This window comes from Pongo abelii, chromosome X (genome assembly GCF_028885655.2).
Source record: "Pongo abelii isolate AG06213 chromosome X, NHGRI_mPonAbe1-v2.0_pri, whole genome shotgun sequence".
Lineage (NCBI taxonomy): Eukaryota > Metazoa > Chordata > Mammalia > Primates > Hominidae > Pongo > Pongo abelii.
In genome coordinates, this window is record NC_072008.2 from 145,744,818 (window position 1) to 145,766,578 (window position 21,761).

General features: G+C 40.3%; 1 protein-coding gene across 2 annotated transcripts in view; it reads left to right on the top strand.

The window, feature by feature from the left end:
* Positions 1-21,359, top strand: part of F9 (coagulation factor IX) — a 39,749-nt gene extending 18,390 nt beyond the window's left edge. For both annotated transcript variants that reach the window (XM_002832184.3, XM_009235323.3), the window contains 4 exons: positions 6,233-6,361; positions 8,932-9,134; positions 18,639-18,753; positions 19,422-21,359. In XM_002832184.3, the coding sequence (XP_002832230.2) occupies positions 6,233-6,361; positions 8,932-9,134; positions 18,639-18,753; positions 19,422-19,969 (995 nt within the window). In that variant the 3' untranslated portion in view covers positions 19,970-21,359. The remainder of the gene's footprint in view (positions 1-6,232; positions 6,362-8,931; positions 9,135-18,638; positions 18,754-19,421) is intronic.
* Positions 21,360-21,761: the final 402 nt, after the last annotated feature.

Here is a 21,761-nt window from a genome sequence, read left to right on the forward strand (position 1 = left end):
CACTCATGATTTGGCTCTCTGTTTGTCTGTTATTGATGTATAAGAATGCTTGTGATTTTTGTACATTGATTTTGTATCCTGAGACTTTGCTGAAGTTGCTTATCAGCTTAAGGAGATTTTGGGCTGAGACAATGGGGTTTTCTAGATATACTATCATGTCATCTGCAAACAGGGACAATTTGACTTCCTCTTTTCCTAATTGAATACCCTTGATTTCCTTCTCTTGCCTAATTGCCCTGGCCAGAACTTCCAACACCATCTTGAATAGAAGTGGTGAGAGAGGGCATCCCTGTCTTGTGCCAGTTTTCAAAGGGAATGCTTCCAGTTTTTGCCCATTCAGTATGATATTGGCTGTGGGTTTGTCATAAATAGCTCTTATTATTTTGAGATACATCCCATCAATACCTAATTTATTGAGAGTTTTTAGCATGAAGGGTTGTTGAATTTTGTCAAAGGCCTTTTCTGCATCTATTGAGATAATCATGTGGTTTTTGTCTTTGGTTCTGTTTATATGCTGGATTACATTTATTGATTTGCGTATATTGAACCAGCCTTGCATCCCAGGAATGAAGCCCACTTGATCATGGTGGATAAGCTTTTTGACGTGCTGCTGGATTCTGTTTGCCAGTATTTTATTGAGGATTTTTGCATCAATGTTCATCAAGGATATTGGTCTAAAATTCTCTTTTTTGGTTGTGTCTCTGCCCGGCTTTGGTATCAGGATGATGCTGGCCTCATAAAATGAGTTAGGGAGGATTCCCTCTTTTTCTATTGATTGGAATAGTTTCAGAAGGAATGGTACCAGCTCCTCCTTGTACCTCTGGTAGAATTCGGCTGTGAACCCATCTGGTCCTGGACTTTTATTGGTTGGTAAGCTATTGATTATTGCCACAATTTCAGCTCCTGTTATTGGTCTATTCAGAGATTCAACTTCTTCCTGGTTTAGTCTTGGGAGGGTGTATGTGTTGAGGAATTTATCCATTTCTTCTAGATTTTCTAGTTTATTTGCATAGAGGTGTTTGTAATATTCTCTGATGGTAGTTTGTATTTCTGTGGGATTGGTGGTGATATCCCCTTTAACATTTTTTATTGCATCTATTTGATTCTTCTCTCTTTTTCTCTTTATTAATCTTGCTAGCGGTCTATCAATTTTGTTGATCCTTTCAAAAAACCAGCTCCTGGATTCATTTATTTTTTGAAGGGTTTTTTGTGTCTCTATTTCCTTCAGTTCTGCTCTGATTTTAGTTATTTCTTGCCTTCTGCTAGCTTTTGAATGTGTTTGCTCTTGCTTTTCTAGTTCTTTTAATTGTGATATTAGGGTGTCAATTTTGGATCTTTCCTGCTTTCTCTTGTGGGCATTTAGTGCTATAAATTTCCCTCTACACACTGCTTTGAATGCATCCCAGAGATTCTGGTATGTTGTGTCTTGGTTCTCGTTGGTTTCAAAGAACATCTTTATTTCTGCCTTCATTTCGTTATGTACCCAGTAGTCATTCAGGAGCAGGTTGTTCAGTTTCCATGTAGTTGAGCGGTTTTGAGTGAGATTCTTAATCCTGAGTTCTAGCTTGATTGCACTGTGATCTGAGAGATAGTTTGTTATAATTTCTGTTCTTTTACATTTATTGAGGAGAGCTTTATTTCCAAGTATATGGTCAATTTTGGAATAGGTGTGGTGTGGTGCTGAAAAAAACGTATATTCTGTTGATTTGGGGTGGAGAGTTCTGTAGATGTCTATTAGGTCTGCTTGGTGCAGAGCTGAGTTCAATTCCTTGGTATCCTTGTTGACTTTCTGTCTCGTTGATCTGTCTAATGTTGACAGTGGGGTGTTAAAGTCTCCCATTATTAATGTGTGGGAGTCTAAGTCTCTTTGTAGGTCACTCAGGACTTGCTTTATGAATCTGGGTGCTCCTGTATTGGGTGCATATATATTTAGGATAGTTAGCTCTTCTTGTTGAATTAATCCCTTTACCATTATGTAATGGCCTTCTTTGTCTCTTTTGATCTTTGTTGGTTTAAAGTCTGTTTTATCAGAGACTGGGATTGCAACCCCTGCCTCTTTTTGTTTTCCATTTGCTTGGTAGATCTTCCTCCATCCTTTTATTTTGAGCCTATGTGTGTCTCTGCACGTGAGATGGGTTTTCTGAATACAGCACACTGATGGGTCTTGAGTCTTTATCCAATTTGCCAGTCTGTGTCTTTTAATTGGAGCATTTAGTCCATTTACATTTAAAGTTAATATTGTTATGTGTGAATCTGATCCTGTCATTATGATGTTAGCTGGTTATTTTGCTCGTTAGTTGATGCAGTCTCTTCCTAGTCTCGATGGTCTTTACATTTCGGTATGATTTTGCAGTGGCTGGTACCGGTTGTGCCTTTCCATGTTTAGCGCTTTCTTCAGGAGCTCTTTTAGGGCAGGCCTGGTGGTGACAAAATCTCTCAGCATTTGCTTGTCTGTAAAGTATTTTATTTCTCCTTCACTTATGAAGCTTAGTTTGGCAGGATATGAAATTCTGGGTTGAAAATTCTTTTCTTTAAGAATGTTGAATATTGGCCCCCACTCTCTTCTGGCTTGTAGGGTTTCTGCCGAGAGATCCGCTGTTAGTCTGATGGGCTTCCCTTTGATGGTAACCCGACCTTTCCCTCTTGCTGCCCTTAACATTTTTTCCTTCATTTCAACTTTGGTGAATCTGACAATTATGTGTCTTGGAGTTGCTCTTCTCGAGGAGTATCTTTGTGGTGTTCTCTGTATTTCCTGAATCTGAATGTTGGCCTGCCTTGCTAGATTGGGGAAGTTCTCCTGGATAATATCCTGCAGAGTGTTTTCCAACTTGGTTCCATTCTACGTACACCAATCAGACGTAAATTTGGTCTTTTCACATAGTCCCACATTTCTTGGAGGCTTTGCTCGTTTCTTTTTATTCTTTTTTCTCTAAACTTCCCTTCTCGCTTCATTTCATTCATTTCATCTTCCAGGGCTGATACCCTTTCTTCCATTTGATCGCATCGGCTCCTGAGGCTTCTGCATTCTTCACGTAGTTCTCGAGCCTTGGTTTTCAGCTCCATCAGCTCCTTTAAGCACTTCTCTGTATTGGTTATTCTAGTTATACATTCTTCTCAATTTTTTTCAAAGTTTTCAACTTCTTTGCCTTTGGTTTGAATATCCTCCTGTAGCTCGGAGTAATTTGATCGTCTGAAGCCTTCTTCTCTCAGCTCGTCAAAGTCATTCTCCGTCCAGCTTTGTTCCGTTGCTGGTGAGGAACTGCGTTCCTTTGGAGGAGGAGAGGTACTCTGCTTTTTAGCGTTTCCAGTTTTTCTGCTCTGTTTTTTCCCCATCTTTGTGGTTTTATCTACTTTTGGTCTTTGATGATGGTGATGTACAGATGGGTTTTTGGTGTGGGTGTCCTTTCTGTTAGTTTTCCTTCTAACAGACAGGACCCTCAGCTGCAGGTCTGTTGGAGTACCTGGCCGGCCGTGTGAGGTGTCAGTCTGCCCCTGCTGGGGGGTGCCTCCCAGTTAGGCTGCTCGGGGGTCAGGGGTCAGGGACCCACTTGAGGAGGCAGTTAGCCCGTTCTCAGATCTCCAGTTGCGTGCTGGGAGAACCACTGCTCTCCTCAAAGCTGTCAGACAGGGACATTTAAGTCTGCAGAGGTTACTGCTGTCTTTTTGTTTGTCTGTGCCCTGCCCCCAGAGGTGGAGCCTACAGAGGCAGGCAGGCCTCCTTGAGCTGTGGTGGGCTCCACCCAGTTCAAGCTTCCAGGCTGCTTTGTTTACCTAAGCTAGCCTGGGCAATGGCGGGCGCCCCTCCCCCAGCCTGGCTGCCGACTTGCTGTTTGATCTCAGACTGCTGTGCTAGCAATCAGCGAGACTCCGTGGGCGTAGGACCCTCTGAGCCAGGTGCGGGCTATACTCTCCTTGGGCACCGTTTCCTAAGCCCGTCGGAAAAGCACAGTATTCGAGTGGGAGTGGCACCCCTGGAAAGGGAACTCCCTGACCCCTTGCGCTTCCCGAGTGAGGCAATGCCTCGCCCCTGCTTCGGCTGGCGCACGGTGCACTCACCCACTGACCTGCGCCCACTGTCTGGCACTCCCTAGTGAGATGAACACGGTACCTCAGATGGAAATGCAGAAATCACCCGTCTTCTGCGTCGCTCGCGCTGGGAGCTGTAGACTGGAGCTGTGGAGCTGTTCCTATTCGGCCATCTTGGCTCCTCCCCCTGAATTTTACCCTAACACTGTAATTTCTAAAGACTTCCAGACTGTACTTTTATAGGTAACCTGTTAAACAGCCTAGCTCTGGAAGCCAAGCAATTTCCAGAATAACTAACCAATAGAAATTACACTTCAATGCAGAAAGGCAGTATCTACATGAGATTATGGAATTGCTGTTGCTTTTTGTGTTCACTAAAAAAAATAAGTAAAACTGTAACTTTCAGAAAAAATGATGGTACATATAGAAAACCCAAAGCATCTAAACAATTAAAATAAATAAATAAGTATAGAAAGATTACTGGATACAGAGTCAACATACAAATATCAATTGCATGTCTATATGCCAGCAATAATTCAAAAATGATTTTTATAACAGCATTAAAAATTAGACGCTTAGTAATAAATGTGAGAAAGATGTGCAAGAACTCTACATAAAAAATTATGAGACGTTATTGAGAAAAATTAAGGAAAACATAAATAAATGAATGAATAGGCAATGTTTATCAATTAAAGGATACAATATAGTAAATATATGAAATATTTACTAATGGATTCAATGCAATACCAAAGTGCCCAGCAGGCTTTTTTTCGTGGGGGGAGGTCGAGCAGGATTCATAAGCTAATTATAAAATGCATATGGAAATGCAAAGAGCCAAGAATAGCCAAGACAGTTTTGAGGAAGAATAAACTTGTACTACTTACACTACCAGATGTCAAGACTTATTATCGAGTTACATTTATTAAGACAGTGTGGTACTGACACAAGGATAGACAAATAGATCAGTGAAACACAATAGAGTGCTCAGAAGCACACCTGTACATATATAGAGGCTTGATTTATGATAGAGGTGTCAGTGCAGTAGAGAAGGAAATTGTTGGTGTTTTCAATAAAAAGTGATAGGTCAATTAGATATTCATATGGCATGAAGTATGAAACAATAACATTTTATATTCATAACTTGCAGAAAGCAAAAATTTCTTAAAATACAAAAAGTGATCACCATAAAGGAAAAGATTGATAAACTGGACTATATTAAAACTAAGAACTCCTGTTCAGCAAAAGACACTACTTCGACTGAAAAGACAAGTCACAGAGTGAGACAAGATATCTGCAATACAGATACCTAATAACTGAACCCCATACAGTGATGGTGGGAATTTAAGTTCGTACAATCATTTTAGAAAATTGCTTGGCAGTATCTACTAGATCTGAACATGTGATCCAGTAATTACACTCATAATTATAAGCCAGTAAAAAGGCATGTTTATGTCACGAAAAGATATATACAAGAATGTTCATTACGCTATTATACATAAGAGCCAAAAACTGGAAACAAACCAAATATCCATTAACAGTAGAATGAATAAATAAAAGCTGTAATAGTAATACAATGGAATACTACACAGCAATGTAAATGAACTACTGCTGTACAAAACAACATGGATTAATCTCACAGGCAAAATGTTAAATGAAAGACACAGATGAGTACATATTGTCAACTTCTGTTTATAATTCAAGAACTGGCAAGAACTATTTACTGTGTTAGAAGTCCAGGTAATGGTAACCTATAAAAAGGAAAAAGGGTGGAATGATTGGGAGGGGGCATCTTCTGGGGTATTGATAATGTGCTATGTATTGGTCAGTTTAGTGTTTAAACAGGCTCATTTACTTTGTGAAAATTTACACTAAAATTTTGTGTATTTTTTGAATATATGTTATACATTAATAAATAGGGTTTTTTAAACCTGTAGTTCATAATTTAGTGAAAGTAGAATATCCAAACATTTAGTTTTAAACCAATCAGTTATAGTGCTACCATCATTTTTATGCCTTATTGAGAAGTTTATTTTACCTTTCTTTCCACTTTTATTTCAAGGCTCCAAAATTTCTCTCCCCAACGTATATTGGGGGCAACATGAATGACCCCAATGTATATCTGACCCATACATAAGTCAGTAGTTCCATGTACTTTTTAGAAATGCATGTTAAATGATGCTGTTACTGTCTATTTTGCTTCTTTTAGATGTAACATGTAACATTAAGAATGGCAGATGCAAGCAGTTTTGTAAAAATAGTGCTGATAACAAGGTGGTTTGCTCCTGTACTGAGGGATATCGACTTGCAGAAAACCAGAAGTCCTGTGAACCAGCAGGTCATAATCCGAATAAGATTTTTTAAAGAAAATCTGTATCTGAAACTTCAGCATTTTAACAAACCTACATAATTTTAATTCCTACTTGAATCTACTTCCTTTCGAAATCATAGAAAATATCAGTAGCTTGAATTAGACCAATTAATTTTCTAGATTGCATCATCTTTTAAATATAAACTATGTAATCATCTACAACCTGAATTCTTTTCTGTGTCCAATTTGTCCAATTTTTTTCTCTAACATTTATATCACAAAGCAATTAATTTGTGTGATTTCTGCATATGTATTTGTAATTCATCAAGTCAAGTCAATGTAGTAATACTATATCATAAAATACACACAAATAATTGAGTGATAGGCTTCTAGTACATGGACGGTAAGTTTGAAGCATGATTCTATCTGGGCTGGCTAGTTTACTCTGAGAAAGTTATTTTTTATTGTTGAGTCTTAAGCTGAGTTTACACACTTGGTGTCAGAATGATTCCGACAATGAACTGTTTTAAGTTCTGCTAGGTTGATCAGCACAATCTATATGGCTGTGAACAAAACAATGGTTCCCAGTCATACCAACCATGCCACCATTTTAACAGCTGATTAATGTATTCAGAACATCTCCACTCCATGTTCGTATGGCTCTTATCTAAAGATGAAAGCAGTAGACACTTTTATTTTTTGAAAAATTTAGGCTCTGCAGGGTCAATTATATTTGATAAATGAAGGGCTTTTTTGAAGTAAACTAGATATAATTTCTTTTGCATTTCTAAAGCCTGATATCTTATTAATTGGTACATTAAATTGTGTACCATTTCTCTGTAACTGGTTTCAGTACCTATCTCAGCACTATACCAGGCAGAAGAAATTAAAGAAAGAACCAGTGCCGAGACCAGCTTGGTCAGGGAGACCCTAATCCTGCGGCACTAGAGGAATTAAAGACACACACACAGAAATATAGAGTATGGAGTGGGATATCAGGGGTCTCACAGCCTTCAGAGCTGAGAGCCCCGAACAGAGATTTACCCACATATTTATTGACAGCAAGCCAGTCATAAGATTTACTAAAAATATTCCTTATGGGAAATAAAGGGATGGGCCTGGCTAGTTATCTGCAGCAGGAACATGTCCTTAAGGCACAAATTGCTTATGCTATTGTTTGTGGTTTAAGAACACCTTTAAGCGGTTTTCCGCCCTGGGTGGGCCAGGTGTTCCTTGCCCTCATTCTGGTAAACCCACAACCTTCCAGTGTGGGTATCAAGGCCATCACGAGCATGTCACAGTGCTGCAGAGATTTATTTATGGCCAGTTTTGGGGCCAGTTTATGGCCAGATTTGGAGGCCTGTTCCCAACAAACCAGAAGCCAGGAATATATATCCTGCAACTAAAATGAAGAATCTCTAAGGCTTCAGGGCCTGCCCACTTGTCCTTCTGCCTGGTTCTTCACATACCCTGTCTCAAAGCTAGTCTACCTTGAGAGGAGCATGAATATGTGTGTGGGTATGTGTCTGTGTATTTTAACCTTAAAAACCTAACTTCCAGTATAGACAGATGGCATAGTAGCTAAACCCTTACAAGTTCTTCTATGCTATAAAAGAGAAACAGAATTGAGAACCACCTCCAACTATTAAGTGTTATATTTGAATATAGCCTTAGCTTTAGCAGAATAAGTAGGCCAAACTTAAAATAAGCTTTTCTGCCTTTTCAATGATAAAGGTCCTTTTCTGTAGCCATTGTTGATTATGTACATTTATACATAAGTATTTTGAACTAATTTCCTGTTTTCTCAACCACTTGCTGTCTTCATGATACTTTGTCACAGCTGGTTGCTATAGAAATATCTGTTACAAGGAATGTGGCTTGAAGGAAAGTGATAAATGAAAATGAAATGTGAAGTGACTTTGTTTGACTACAGATTCCCATTCTGGTAGTCCCCAGTGTATCAATACATTATTTTTCTTCAGAAAATAAACCAATACAAGGAAAAATGGTGGGCAGGTCCTGGTGAATATGGCTGTGATAATTATATTAGCAATCTCTTTGGCTAATATTTGAAACCCAAATAATTGAATCACAATCATCTCTCCCCAGAAAATATGTAAAATGCACCTTGGAATCTAGAAGGCCTTTTAGTCTGCAAAAGAAACCTTCTTAATCATAAGCAGCAGAAGTCCCATTTACCAAATTGGAAAGTTAAAGTTACAAAGCATCAATCATCAGACTTCCACTCAGGGATGGCAAATGGGAATAAGACTTTTTAGTAAAGAAACTAAACACAAAGTCATTAGACTCTATAAAAGTCTTACCAAATTTGATTCTGGAACACCTATTCTATTTCCGTAAAGATGATGAATTCCGGAGCCAAATGTTCTTTTCATGAAGGATTTGAAAACTGTCCATGAAAATAATGCAATCAACATTTTAGCTTGAGACTCTACTCACTGATTAGATTTTTTTAAATACTGATGGGCCTGCTTCTCAGAAGTGACAAGGATGGGCCTCAATCTCAATTTTTGTAATACATGTTCCATTTGCCAATGAGAAATATCAGGTTACTAATTTTTCTTCTATTTTTCTAGTGCCATTTCCATGTGGAAGAGTTTCTGTTTCACAAACTTCTAAGCTCACCCGTGCTGAGACTGTTTTTCCTGATGTGGACTATGTAAATTCTACTGAAGCTGAAACCATTTTGGATAACATCACTCAAAGCACCCAATCATTTAATGACTTCACTCGGGTTGTTGGTGGAGAAGATGCCAAACCAGGTCAATTCCCTTGGCAGGTACTTTATACTGATGGTGTGTCAAAACTGGAGCTCAGCTGGCAAGACACAGGCCAAGTGGGAGACTGAGGCTATTTTACTAGACAGACCTATTGGGATGTGAGAAGTATTTAGGCAAGTTTCAGCACTAACCAATGTGAGAAAGCCTCCAGAGATGAGCAGCTGGTGAAAGAGAGGCCCAAAACCAGCTACTATACAGGTCAAGAATTTGGCATTAAGGAAATAGCATAGCAAGATTCCAGACAGGCAACTGGTCAACAACATGAAGGTCTGGAAGAAAGGTCACAGGTACTCAGGTTCAGGTCACTACTTCAGCTTCAGCCCTTGCAAAAACTGCTGAGAGTTGGAAAGTCTTTAGGCCAAGAAAAATCGGATTATTTAAAAGGGGATAAAGAAAGGGACTCAAAGAGGAAGGATTAAGGCAAGAACTAGGTTCCAAGAAACAGGGCATGAGAGAGAGTTTTGATCTACAGCTATAGTTCTCGTGGTAGCATCAGAATCACCTGGAAACGTAGAAATGCAAATTCTCCTGCTCTACACTAGACCTACCAAATCAGAATATCTAGGGGGTGGGGCCCAGCAATCTGTGTGCAAACAAGCACTGCAGGTGATTTTGATGCACATTGTAGTTTGAAAACTAGGCCAGGTGCAGTGGCTCATGCTAGTAATCCCAGCACTTTGGGAGACTGAGATGGGAGGATCGCTTAAGCCCAGGAGTTTGAGACCAGCCTGGGCAACATGGCGAAACCCCACCTCTATTAAAAAAATACAAAAATTAGCTAGGTGTGATGGCTCCCACCTGTGCTCCCAGCTATTCAGGAGGCTGAGGTGGGAGAATCACCTGAGCCTGGAAAATCAAGGCTGCAGTGAATTGTGATCACACCACTGCACTTCAGCCTGAGTGACAGAATAAGACCCTATCTCAAAAAACAGAAAAAGAAAAACACTGGCCCAAAGGAAATGAACTTGTTACAGAAGCCGGGGTTCAAAACACCAAATAATGGACTTGTTGTACCTAGTCCTTCCCGGGTGCTCTGCAGACATTTCTCCAAGCGTAGTCTGCAAACAACCTACATATGTAGAATTACCTATGCACATTTTTCATTTAACAACCAAGAGCTACATTTGTAGCAAAATCTGGGTTGTAACTTAGCCTACAGCTGAAGCCTAAGAGATTCCATCTGTGAGAAGGAATAACCCACCTCTTTGGCCCCCCTCCCCAGGCAGGAAGCCAGGATGGTCCTTATATAAAGTTGTGCTGTCCAATAGGTAACCACTAGCCACATGTGGCTATTTAAATTTAAATTAACTACAATTAAGTGAAATTAAAAATTCAATTCCTCAATTGCACCTGCCAAATTTTAAGTGCATAACAACCACATGTGGCTACTAACTACTGTATTGGAGAATGCAAGTGGAGATAGAACACTCTACTACTGCAGAAATTTCTATTGGATAGCACTTATAATAGTTTAGTCTAACTTAAAACTCCCTAGTTACCACAGTCGTGATTTGGTAGTAATTTCATGGATTTCTCTACTGAGGTTCGAATCTCTGCCATTAGAGACAGATAACTTTAAAGACTTTGCAATTATCAAACTGGTGACAATTTAAGCCAGAATCAGGTAGATGTCCTCAGTTTTAACAGCACTGGAATTTTCTGGGACTAGCTGTGTATCTATCCAGGATTCTTGAGAATGCCTGCCATTTTTCAACATAATGGATATAAAGTATTACACATATACCTGGGGATGGGGTGGTAGGTATAATTGCACAAGCATTGTGGAGAATGGTATCAAAGAGTGGCAGAATATCACAATCAAGGTTTTCCCTTTCTTTTACCTTTGCTTTTTAAAAAGACAATATTTGCTGGACCTGATCTTATAACCCATAAATGGGACACTGTATGTTCCTTTTTACCTCCTCTGTTTCTACTTAATTGCACCCTATGAGGGCTGCTTCCCTTACCCACCATAACCCCTTCCTTCACTCATCCATATCTTTACTATTCTTCACAACCCTGTAATATTGACCTTCTTTATGAACCTTTCCTGGAACAATCCCTCTTGAGTGCAAGCACTGTTATTATGCCTTCAATGTATTTAATATCCATATATCTATTCTCTCTAATTTTGTCATTTTGTGTTCTCATGTATTTTCATTCATTATGTATTTTCATTCATTATTCACTTTCCATGGATAACATGGTTACAACAAAAGATCCTACTTTATGACAATTATCTTCCTTGGGTTTGTGGGACATAGAACAGTGCTTAGAGTAGGGGATCCAAGAACCCAGGAGAATATATTAGCTAAGAAGATAACTTCTGTTTTTAAAAGTCCAAGATTCAGGAGATCGAAACCATCCTGGCTAACACAGTGAAACCCCGTCTCTTCTAAAAATACAAAAAATTAGCCAGGCATGGTGGCGGGCGCCTGTAGTCCCAGCCACCCGGAAGGCTGAGGCAGGAGAATGGCGTGAACCCAGGAGGTGGAGCTGGCAGTGAGCCGAGACCACGCCACTGCACTCCAGCCTGGGCGACAGAGCGAGACTCCGTCTCAAAAAAAAAAAAAAAAAAAAAAAAACAGAAAGTCCAAGATTTAAAAAAAAAAAAAAAAAGGATGTCTGCTTTGTGAGTTTAGCATTGTCTCCCTGTCATTCCAGAAATGAAATGGCAAATACATTTAAATCAGAACTAAAAAGGGGAACAGGGTATAAAGGCTCAATTTAGTCACATAATTTCTGTTTCTCACCCACCCACTTTAAACCAGATGTTTGCCAATGCGTTAACAATGCAGATGTTTCCTGAAAGAAAGTTTAGTAACTCAAGCAGACACCTTATTTTCTTTTCAAGCAGAAAAGACTATGAGATGGTGGTTGTGGTTGTTCTGGGAGGGAGAAGATATGAATGATACACATCATTTCAAATCACTTCATGACCTTCTCACTGCACACTTACAGTTATTGTACCTGTTGTCTTTTTGCTGTCAAGCCTAGCTAAGATCATTTGGAATGTTCAAGATCACTCATACATGCATGTGCACACATACACGTGCACATATGTTCACTCCCTATTTCATCCACATGAACTAAGATTACTGACGTGTACAGATTCAAAGCACTAACTTTTATTCTTTTCCAAAGGCAAGAAGCTGAGCTACTTTCCAGAATAGTTGTGAAAGACCCTGTCATACTTCTGCATTGTTTCCTCCACACCACCTCCATCCAGTTCCTTATGAATGGTTACTGGTTTTCAAACATATGAGATAAATTGAGTGTATAAAAGTCATTTTTAGACAAAATGAAACAGGAAATGAAAGTAACCAGAATCTCTCCTCATTTGTGGATGGGCCAGCTCCACCATGTCATGGTTAATCTGCAGGGAGGAAATACTAGATTTGATTGCAGATCAGACTGCAGCAAACCTGCTGTGACTAAGGCATCAAGAGAAAGCAAGCAACAGCTGGGGCTTCAGTGGTGAAAACATTATATATCTAGCTTTGAAATATGAAGTACTATTTAGCAATGTCACCTAGAAAAGAGTGTTTCAAAATGCTGATGCTTCATAAGAACCTCTCTCTTCAGAGTTGTTTCTTTTATCTTTCAAATTAGCCAGGGTGGGAAATAAAGTGATCACTTGGTGAAGAAATCTCACAAAGAAGAACATAGAGAGTTCACTTTCATCCGGAGTAATGAACAGATTGAACAAACTAGAAATGTTTAGCCTGTTAAAGAAAAGGTGTAGGTGAGCTGTTTGCAAGAGCCACAAGGGAAAGGGGAAGACAACTTCTTTGTGGACTTAAGGGTGAAAGTTGTAAGCAGGCAAGACGATTCTGACCTCCATTAAGAAAGCCCTTTCCAACCAACAACCACAGGGTTGGTTACGCAGGTTGGGCAGCATTGGGAGCAAATGTTGATTGAACAAATGTTTGTCGGAATTGTTGACTTAAAGAGCTGTTCTGTCACTGGGGACAGCAGCGGCTGGATAGCCCCATTCAGGGAGAGGGCATTTGTTCACCTGGCGAGAGATCAGAGCAGGCTAAGGGACAACTGGGTTCCTGTCCAGCTTTGAGACCCTACAGAGCCATGTTCACCTAGCACGTGTTCCGTCTGCGGTCGCGCTCATTTCTTACCTTATTCCAGGGCTTTCATCTCAGTTTGCCAGGCTGGAGCCAAGGGCCAACGCAGCCGCGCCTTGTTCGCGATGGTAGCTTCCCAGGAGCCCCCTATGGTTCCGGAACGGCGCTGCCGGCCCCATCCTCTTTGCTACCTCCTAAAGCCAAAGGCACTGGCGGGCCAGGCCAGCTTCTAAAGTCGCGCAAGGTTAGAAGGTTCCCGACAGGAACGGCGTGAGGCCAATGGAAGGGGGTACTTCAGTTTCCCTCCAGATGCCCAGCGACGGGCTCAGAGCTCCTTGAGAACTCGGGAAAGGAAGCAGGGTCTCTGAAGAAATACTTCAGGAGTAGAAAGAGGAAGCTAGAGGGTTAAATGCACTACACAGGAACAGAAATGAGTTTTTCTCAGACTAAGTGTATGTCTAGAGGTGTAGTAAACTAAAACAAGTCTTGAATTGCATACCGCTACGTAGGGAAGAAATGAAAACCTTTGAATATTAGTTAAAAAAGGGAAACTGCAACGCCTGTATTACTAGATAGCTTTCATCAACAGCTCAAAAGCGAGAGATTTAAAGAGGCAACACCGTATTTTGGCTTTCTAAAGCTTTAATTTGGTTTGGATCCCATGCCCATGACCCTGCCAGCTGACAATTCTAGGCATGCGCAAACTGGCCCCAAAAATTCCTCCCACATTTCCAAAGAACTATTTGGCCCTTTATGTGAAGCACCTGGTTTTTCCATTTTCTGTTTTACCATAGGCTTCAGTTCGGTGTGGGGCATATTTATTCTACATTTAACAATTTGAAGATCATTCTATTAGATTAAAAAAAAGAATACAATGGAAGCCAAGTGATTAAGCTTTCCTTATGCTTATATTAAGTTGTAGCATATGCATTTACCGATAGTTAACCGTATTAACCTACAGAAAATGTCCAGGGAAACGGTCTATTTCTTATTCTATTTTTGACCTAAAAAAAAATCTTTAAAATGTCTTAGCATTTTCCCCAGTCTCCACTTCCCTCAGCTTTGGCCTGAAGCTATCCTTAAAGGTACCCTGTACAGCTCTTGCCCTGTACAGCTAGCTACAGAGATTCAATCCTTTCTGTTCAATTAGGACACATCTCAGTGGCAGATAACATGCAAAGTTATTATATGTATGAACCAGAACTTGTTTTTCCTTAGGGGCCAGGATGTTACACTAAGGTCTTAAGACTATAGTAATATCTTCACTTGAAAAAGCCCTCTATTATTCCTATCTTAGATGATAAAAATTCAATTAAGAGAAATAAGAACGTGGCATGTGTAATCTCACCTGGCTCAACGAAGCTAGTCTGGACAGACATTTAAACAATTATCCTCTAAGATTATTTGATGAAATGCATTTCAATGACAAGTTAACCATTAAAAACCAAAGTGAGCATCCCGTCTGTTCCCAGCCAAATGACCTAGAGCAAAGGACTAGGCAAACCACATCTGTGGGCATAGCAAGCTGTACATCACAAAAAAATGAATTTGCTTTGTATATGAGTGAGAGCAAACACTCTTTATTGTAAAGCTTGGGTGGGTAAGTAGGGAGAAAAATGGTTTTACTGAAATCACAGGGAACGGTTATGTTGGAGTTAAAGGTCAGGAAGAAAACAAAAGGGTAAGAGCTGTTGTTCTGGGCTGGCATCATCAATGAAGAGCACAAATTCAGATGTGAATGTATATTTTGTAGAAGCATGTGTGTGATTGGTGTGTGTGTACGTGTGAGTCTGAAAGAGGGAAAACAGGCTCCCTTTAGACTATGACTAACAAAAATGTTTGACAGATTATAACTCAGATGCCTTACTCAGAGCATATGCCTTCCCATTTTCCCATGATTCCCCAAAATGATGTCTTTTAAGAACTTGTCCTTGACCGAGCAGACATCTCATACCCCAAATAGCTAATATTTTGATAGCTATGATCCTGAATGGCCAAACATTCCAAAACCAAGTAGTTTGTAATATCTTTAAATGCAAATATATTTTAGGCCTTTTCCTTGGCAAGGTTGTTTGGTCAGGGGTTGGCAAAAATAATGCTCTTCAGGCTTAAAAGAACACAACCATATTTCTTAGCCATCCACCAGAAAGTAGTAGAAGCTCCAGGAAGCAAGTCTTTGTCAGGAGTCAGACTAGCTACATCATAATCTCTCTGCCCAGGGGCTGTGGATGTCATTCACCCTGGCCTAACTAGCCTACTGGGCTGAGAGATGTCCAGTTTCACCCCTAATACACTAACCAGAGGAGAAGCACCGTGCTATCATTGCATGTGAATTCTTAATTCCAATTGCTTAAACAAATATGTTCAGTTGTAACTATCAATACCACTATATAACAGTGTTGGCCAAGTTTTATTGATGCTGAAAATCAATTGGAGTTACAGCCAGACACATGGTCTTATGACCGGCGTACTTACACAGGGCTTTGCACTGAGACAGATCGTGCATCTGGGGTTTACTGCTTTGCATTTTTGTTTTGTAACTGAAGTCTGATGAGACAGCCAGAGCATGTGCTACCTAGGGACTTGAATCCCTGCAGCCCCACTTCACTTCTCACCACCTTCCGGGGTGGTTTCTAGACCTCCCACTCCCCTACCACCTGGTGCCTTAGCCAGCCCTGGCTCTCCCTCCAAACACCTGCCCAATGACCACTGCCACCCCATGGTGCCCGGACATACTCTCCCTCCTCATCCCTACCTAGCTACCATTGCCACTCCCCTCTCCCAGTGGGGACATGGGCATAGGAGCAGGGAGAGTTAAGGTTGGTCAGGTGCACGTGCCCTATGCTGTCTTGGAAGGGGGCTTGGCCATGTGGCATCTCTGGACCAAGAATGTGCCACAGCACATTTGGAGGGTGAATGATGGGGGCACACCCCTTGTCCACCTCCATTTCAGGCATGGAACACATCCTGGCATGAAAGTTGCAGTCCCTTGGGAATCACCTCTCCACCTTGATTGCCACAGTAGGCCAGTGACAAGGGAAGATTGACACATCATCCCCTGCTGGGGCCCAGCGTCTTGTGGCTGGCAGGCAGGGGATCCTAAGGACATGTGGGTGTTAAATTGTAGGGTGCACTTCCTGGGCACCTTTGAGGGCCTGCACTGCCCCAGCAAATATCCCCATGCTAGAGGGAGCAAACTATTAAATGGCAAATTTTAAAAATGTAACATGATGGGTTGCAAAAGAGACTACAGAGGAAAGCAAAAAGTTTTGTATTTTAGTATCTTCCATGGCACTTTTCTTCCTAGCTTTTGAACAAGGGGCCCCACATTTTTATTTCTCACTGAGCCCCACAAAGTATGTAGCCATTCCTGCCCGGAGTGAGGACTTTTAAAACATAAAGATTATCAAGTCTTGGAAATTCTGATTCAGTAGATATATAACAGGTCTCAAACTTAATTATGTAAAGAATATTCTGGAGAGCTTCATTTTACCCAGTCCCACCCACCAAATATTCTGATAAATTAAGCTTGGATTAGCCCCCAGATCTGCATTTTATAAGGATCCCCAGATGATTCTACTGCAATTGGTCCACAGACCATGCCTGGACCAAATTTGGGTGCTTACGAGCACAAATTCTGGAGCCGGGCAGACTTGAGTTTGCTTCCTAGCTTTACCAACTGATCTCAGGGGAGTTAATGTTTACCTCTGAACTTTAGTTCATGCATCTATAAATAAATATATTAATATCATGTCATAAGGATATTATGTTGTATTAAATGTCTATAAAACACCACAATGATTAGCCCAAAGTAAACACTCAATAAATGTTCAAAAATTTGGGAAAATTTTTAAGTCTGGATTGTATGCACACTGGTGTTTATTATATTATGTAGTTTTTTCTATATTTTTACAACATTTCAGAATAAAAAGCAACAGCTAGAAAAAGAGGGAAATGGCCGGGCGCAGTGGCTCATGCCTGTAATCCCAGCACTTTGGGAGGCCAAGGCGGGCAGATCACGAGGTCGAGAGATCGAGACCATCCTGGACAACATGGTGAAACCCCATCTCTACTAAAAATACAAAAATTAACTGGGTGTGGTGGCATGCGCCTGTAGTCCCAGGAGAATTGCTTGAACCTGGGAGGCAGAGGTTGCAGTGAGCCAAGATCTCACCATTGCTCTCCAGCCAGAGCAAGACTCTGTCAAAAAAAAAAAAAAAAAAGATAAGAGAGGGAGAGCCAGAGTATGAAAAAGGAAGTCAGAGCCCTTTAATGAGTCAGCTCTGTAGGTCTCCAGGTAGGAGGCTAGTGCTTCAGTGTCTAGGACATAGTAGGTGTTCAGTAAATTAAATTCAGGACAAAAAGAACATGCCCCAAGGACCATCTGATATCCACTTAAAATGATGGACCACGTCCTTTCCCTTGTTTATGAATGGGTTTATGCCTAAGACTGTGTGCACTTTAATACAAGGGCAGTCGTTCAGAACTAGGCAGCGCCTGAAAAGAATTTACCAAATGTTGAGTGTGCCCTCTAGTGTTCACACTTCCCAGCGTTCTTCCTGTAAAGGTGGATCCAGGCACTTGCTTACAACTGGAACTGAAATCCTCCAAGTCGATCTAGGCATTGAGATGGAGAAAATATTCATTGTCGACTGTAATTATGCAATGAATATCCAGTTGAAATAATGGACTTGCCTCTTATCTAATAATACCCAGGCTCGATGCGTCACTCCTTTGTCCACTTTGCCCAAAATTCAAGCACAGCTAAGTTGATATTTTAGGACAAAGGCAGCTTACTATCCAGCCAGAGGGGAGTAGAATATGGTTAAGAGAGAGTGGAAAGAATGAATGAGCCCTGCTATTCCTCACTGCCTGGATGGCTATAAGCACAGCCCTTATGGAGGCCTTAGGTCTTGTTTCATAATATTCCAGTTTGGAAAGGGTTTGAAAAGACCTCCTAGAAAAATCAGTAGTTTTTCTCTGAGTAACATGTAGCAAAAAAATTTCATCATGGAGGTACAGGGAACACCCTAATAACTATTAATCTCAAGAAGTCAAGTCAGTGTGTTTCCTAATGTATCTGCTGTATCCCCATGAATCAAATTTTGCCATCAGAGAAACTGACTCATGGGGAAAAAATCCAAGGACCTCAAATCACCAAAAGAAGCCATTCCTCAGATTTGCCTTAGCTTAAGCTTCCCTGTCTCTCATTGTGTGTTGCTTTCAATGCAGTTACATAAATGGCTTTTTTGTTTATGCACCAAAAACACTAATTCATCTGCAAAGCTCGCATTTCCAGAAACATTCCATTTCTGCCACCACCTGGAAGCCAATATTTTGCCTATTCCTGTAACCAGCACACATATTTATTTTTTTCTAGATCAAATATATTATGCAGTAAGAGCCTTAATTTTGTTTTCACAGGTCGTTTTGAATGGTAGACGTGATGCATTCTGTGGAGGCTCTATCGTTAATGAAAAATGGATTGTAACTGCTGCCCACTGTATTGAAACTGGTGATAAAATTACAGTTGTCGCAGGTAAATAAACAGAAAGAATAATAATCTGCCGCACCACTAGCTCTTTAATGTGGTCGGTACACCATATTTTACTAAGGTCTAATAAAATTGTTGTTGAATAAACTGGGCTAAAGGTAGAAGGGTCATAATTTCAGAACCCACGTTTCACCATCCTCCAAGCATCCGTAGTTCTTTTGATGTACCCATATTATCACTCATTTCAGTGAGGTACAATTAGTTCTTGATGTAGCCATTTCCATACCAGAAAGCCTTCCCAAAAATCAGTGTCATGTCACCGATCCTTTTATCTCTGGTGCTTGGCACAACCTGTAGCAGGTCTTTAGAAAACAAACATTTGAATTAATGGCCAAATGAATTTGTGCTCAAAAAAGGGGTGAGGATACTTGAAATTTGGAAAATCTAGGATAATTCATGACTAGTGGATTCATTATCACCAATGAAAGGCTTATAATAGCATGAGTGAACAGAACCATCTCTATGATAGTCCTGAATGGCTTTTGGGTCTGAAAAATATGCATTGGCTCTCATTACATTTAACCAAAATTATCACAATATAAGAATGAGATCTTTAACATTGCCAATTAGGTCAGTGATCCCAAGTAGACACTTAGAAAATCTGTGTATGTGAAATACTGTTTGTGACTTAAAATGAAATTTATTTTTAATAGGTGAACATAATATTGAGGAGACAGAACATACAGAGCAAAAGCGAAATGTGATTCGAATTATTCCTCACCACAACTACAATGCAGCTATTAATAAGTACAACCATGACATTGCCCTTCTGGAACTGGACGAACCCTTAGTGCTAAACAGCTACGTTACACCTATTTGCATTGCTGACAAGGAATACACGAACATCTTCCTCAAATTTGGATCTGGCTTTGTGAGTGGCTGGGGAAGAGTCTTCAACAAAGGGAGATCAGCTTCAATTCTTCAGTACCTTAGAGTTCCACTTGTTGACCGAGCCACATGTCTTCGATCTACAAAATTCACCATCTATAACAACATGTTCTGTGCTGGCTTCCATGAAGGAGGTAGAGATTCATGTCAAGGAGATAGTGGGGGACCCCACGTTACTGAAGTGGAAGGGACCAGTTTCTTAACTGGAATTATTAGCTGGGGTGAAGAGTGTGCAATGAAAGGCAAATATGGAATATATACCAAGGTATCCCGGTACGTCAACTGGATTAAGGAAAAAACAAAGCTCACTTAATGAAAGATGGATTTCCAAGGTTAATTCATTGGAATTGAAAATTAACAGAGCCTCTCACTAACTAATCACTTTCCCATCTTTTGCTAGATTTGAATATATACATTCTATGATCATTGCTTTTTCTCTTTACAGGGGAGAATTTCATATTTTACCTAAGAAAATTGATTAGAAAATGGAACCACTAGAGGAATATAATGTGGTAGGAAATCACAGCCATTTCTAAGGGCCCAGCCCTTGACAAAATTGTGAAGTTAAATTCTCCACTCTGTCCATCAGATACTATGGTTCTCCACTATGGCAACTAACTCACCCAATTTTCCCTCCTTAGCAGCATTCCATCTTCCCGATCTTCTTTGCTTCTCCAACCAAAACATCAATGTTTATTAGTTCTGTATACAGTACAGGATCTTTGGTCTACTCTACCACAAGGCCAGTACCACACTCATGAAGAAAGAACACAGGAGTAGCTGAGAGGCTAAAACTCATCAAAAACACTACTCCTTTTCCTCTACCCTATTCTCGAATCTTTTACCTTTTCCAAATCCCAATCCCCAAATCAGTTTTTCTCTTTCTTACTCCCTCTCTCCCTTTTACCCTCCACGGTCATTAAAGGAGAGATGGGGAGCATCATTCTGTTATACTTCTGTACACAGTTATACATGTCTATCAAACCCGGACTTGCTTTCATAGTGGAGACTTGCTTTTCAGAACATAGGGATGAAGTAAGGTGCCTGAAAAGTTTGGGGGAAAAGTTTGTTTCAGAGAGTTAAGTTATTTTATATATATAATAGATATATAAAATATATAATATATAATATAATATATAGTGTGTGTGTATATGTGTGTCTGTGTACACACACACATACACACATATAATGGAAGCAATAAGCCATTCTAAGAGCTTGTATGGTTATGGAGGTCTGACTAGGCATGATTCCACGAAGGCAAGATTGGCATGTCATTGTAACTAAAAAAGCTGACATTGACCCAGACATATTGTACTCTTTCTAAAAATAATAATAATAATGCTAACAGAAAGAAGAGAACAGTTCGTTTGCAATCTACAGCTAGTAGAGACTTTGAGGAAGAATTCAACAGTGTGTCTTCAGCAGTGTTCAGAGCCAAGCAAGAAGTTGAAGTTGCCTAGACCAGAGGACATAAGTATCATGTCTCCTTTAACTAGTATACCCCTGAAGTGGAGAAGGGTGCAGCAGGCTCAAAGACATAAGTCATTCCAATCAGCCAACTAAGTTGTCCTTTTCTGGTTTCGTGTTCACCATGGAACATTTTGATTATAGTTAATCCTTCTATCTTGAATCTTCTAGAGAGTTGCTGACCAACCGACATATGTTTCCTTTTGTGAATTAATAAACTGGTGTTGTGGTTCATACGTTGGCTTTTTGTGGATTCCATTGATGTGAATCAGTCACCCTGTATTTGATGATGCATGGGACTACTCACAAAATCACTCTGACCCCGCCAAGCTGCTGCCTTCCCCTGCCCCCACCTCACCCCCAGCCAGGCCTCACTCTTGCTAATTCCTTTAGTTCTTTTAGTCAATATATTTTTGTCTTCGCATATAAGTATAAATAAACATATTTTTAAATTTCTTGGCTGGGCCCAGTGGCTCACGCCTATAATCCCAGCACTTCGGGAGGCCAAGGTGGGCGGATCACCTGAGGTCAGGAGTTTCAGGCCAACCTGGCCAACATGGTGAAACCCTGTCTCTACTAAAAATAGAACAATTAGCTGGGCGTGGTAACATGCACCTATAATCCCAGCTACTGGGGAG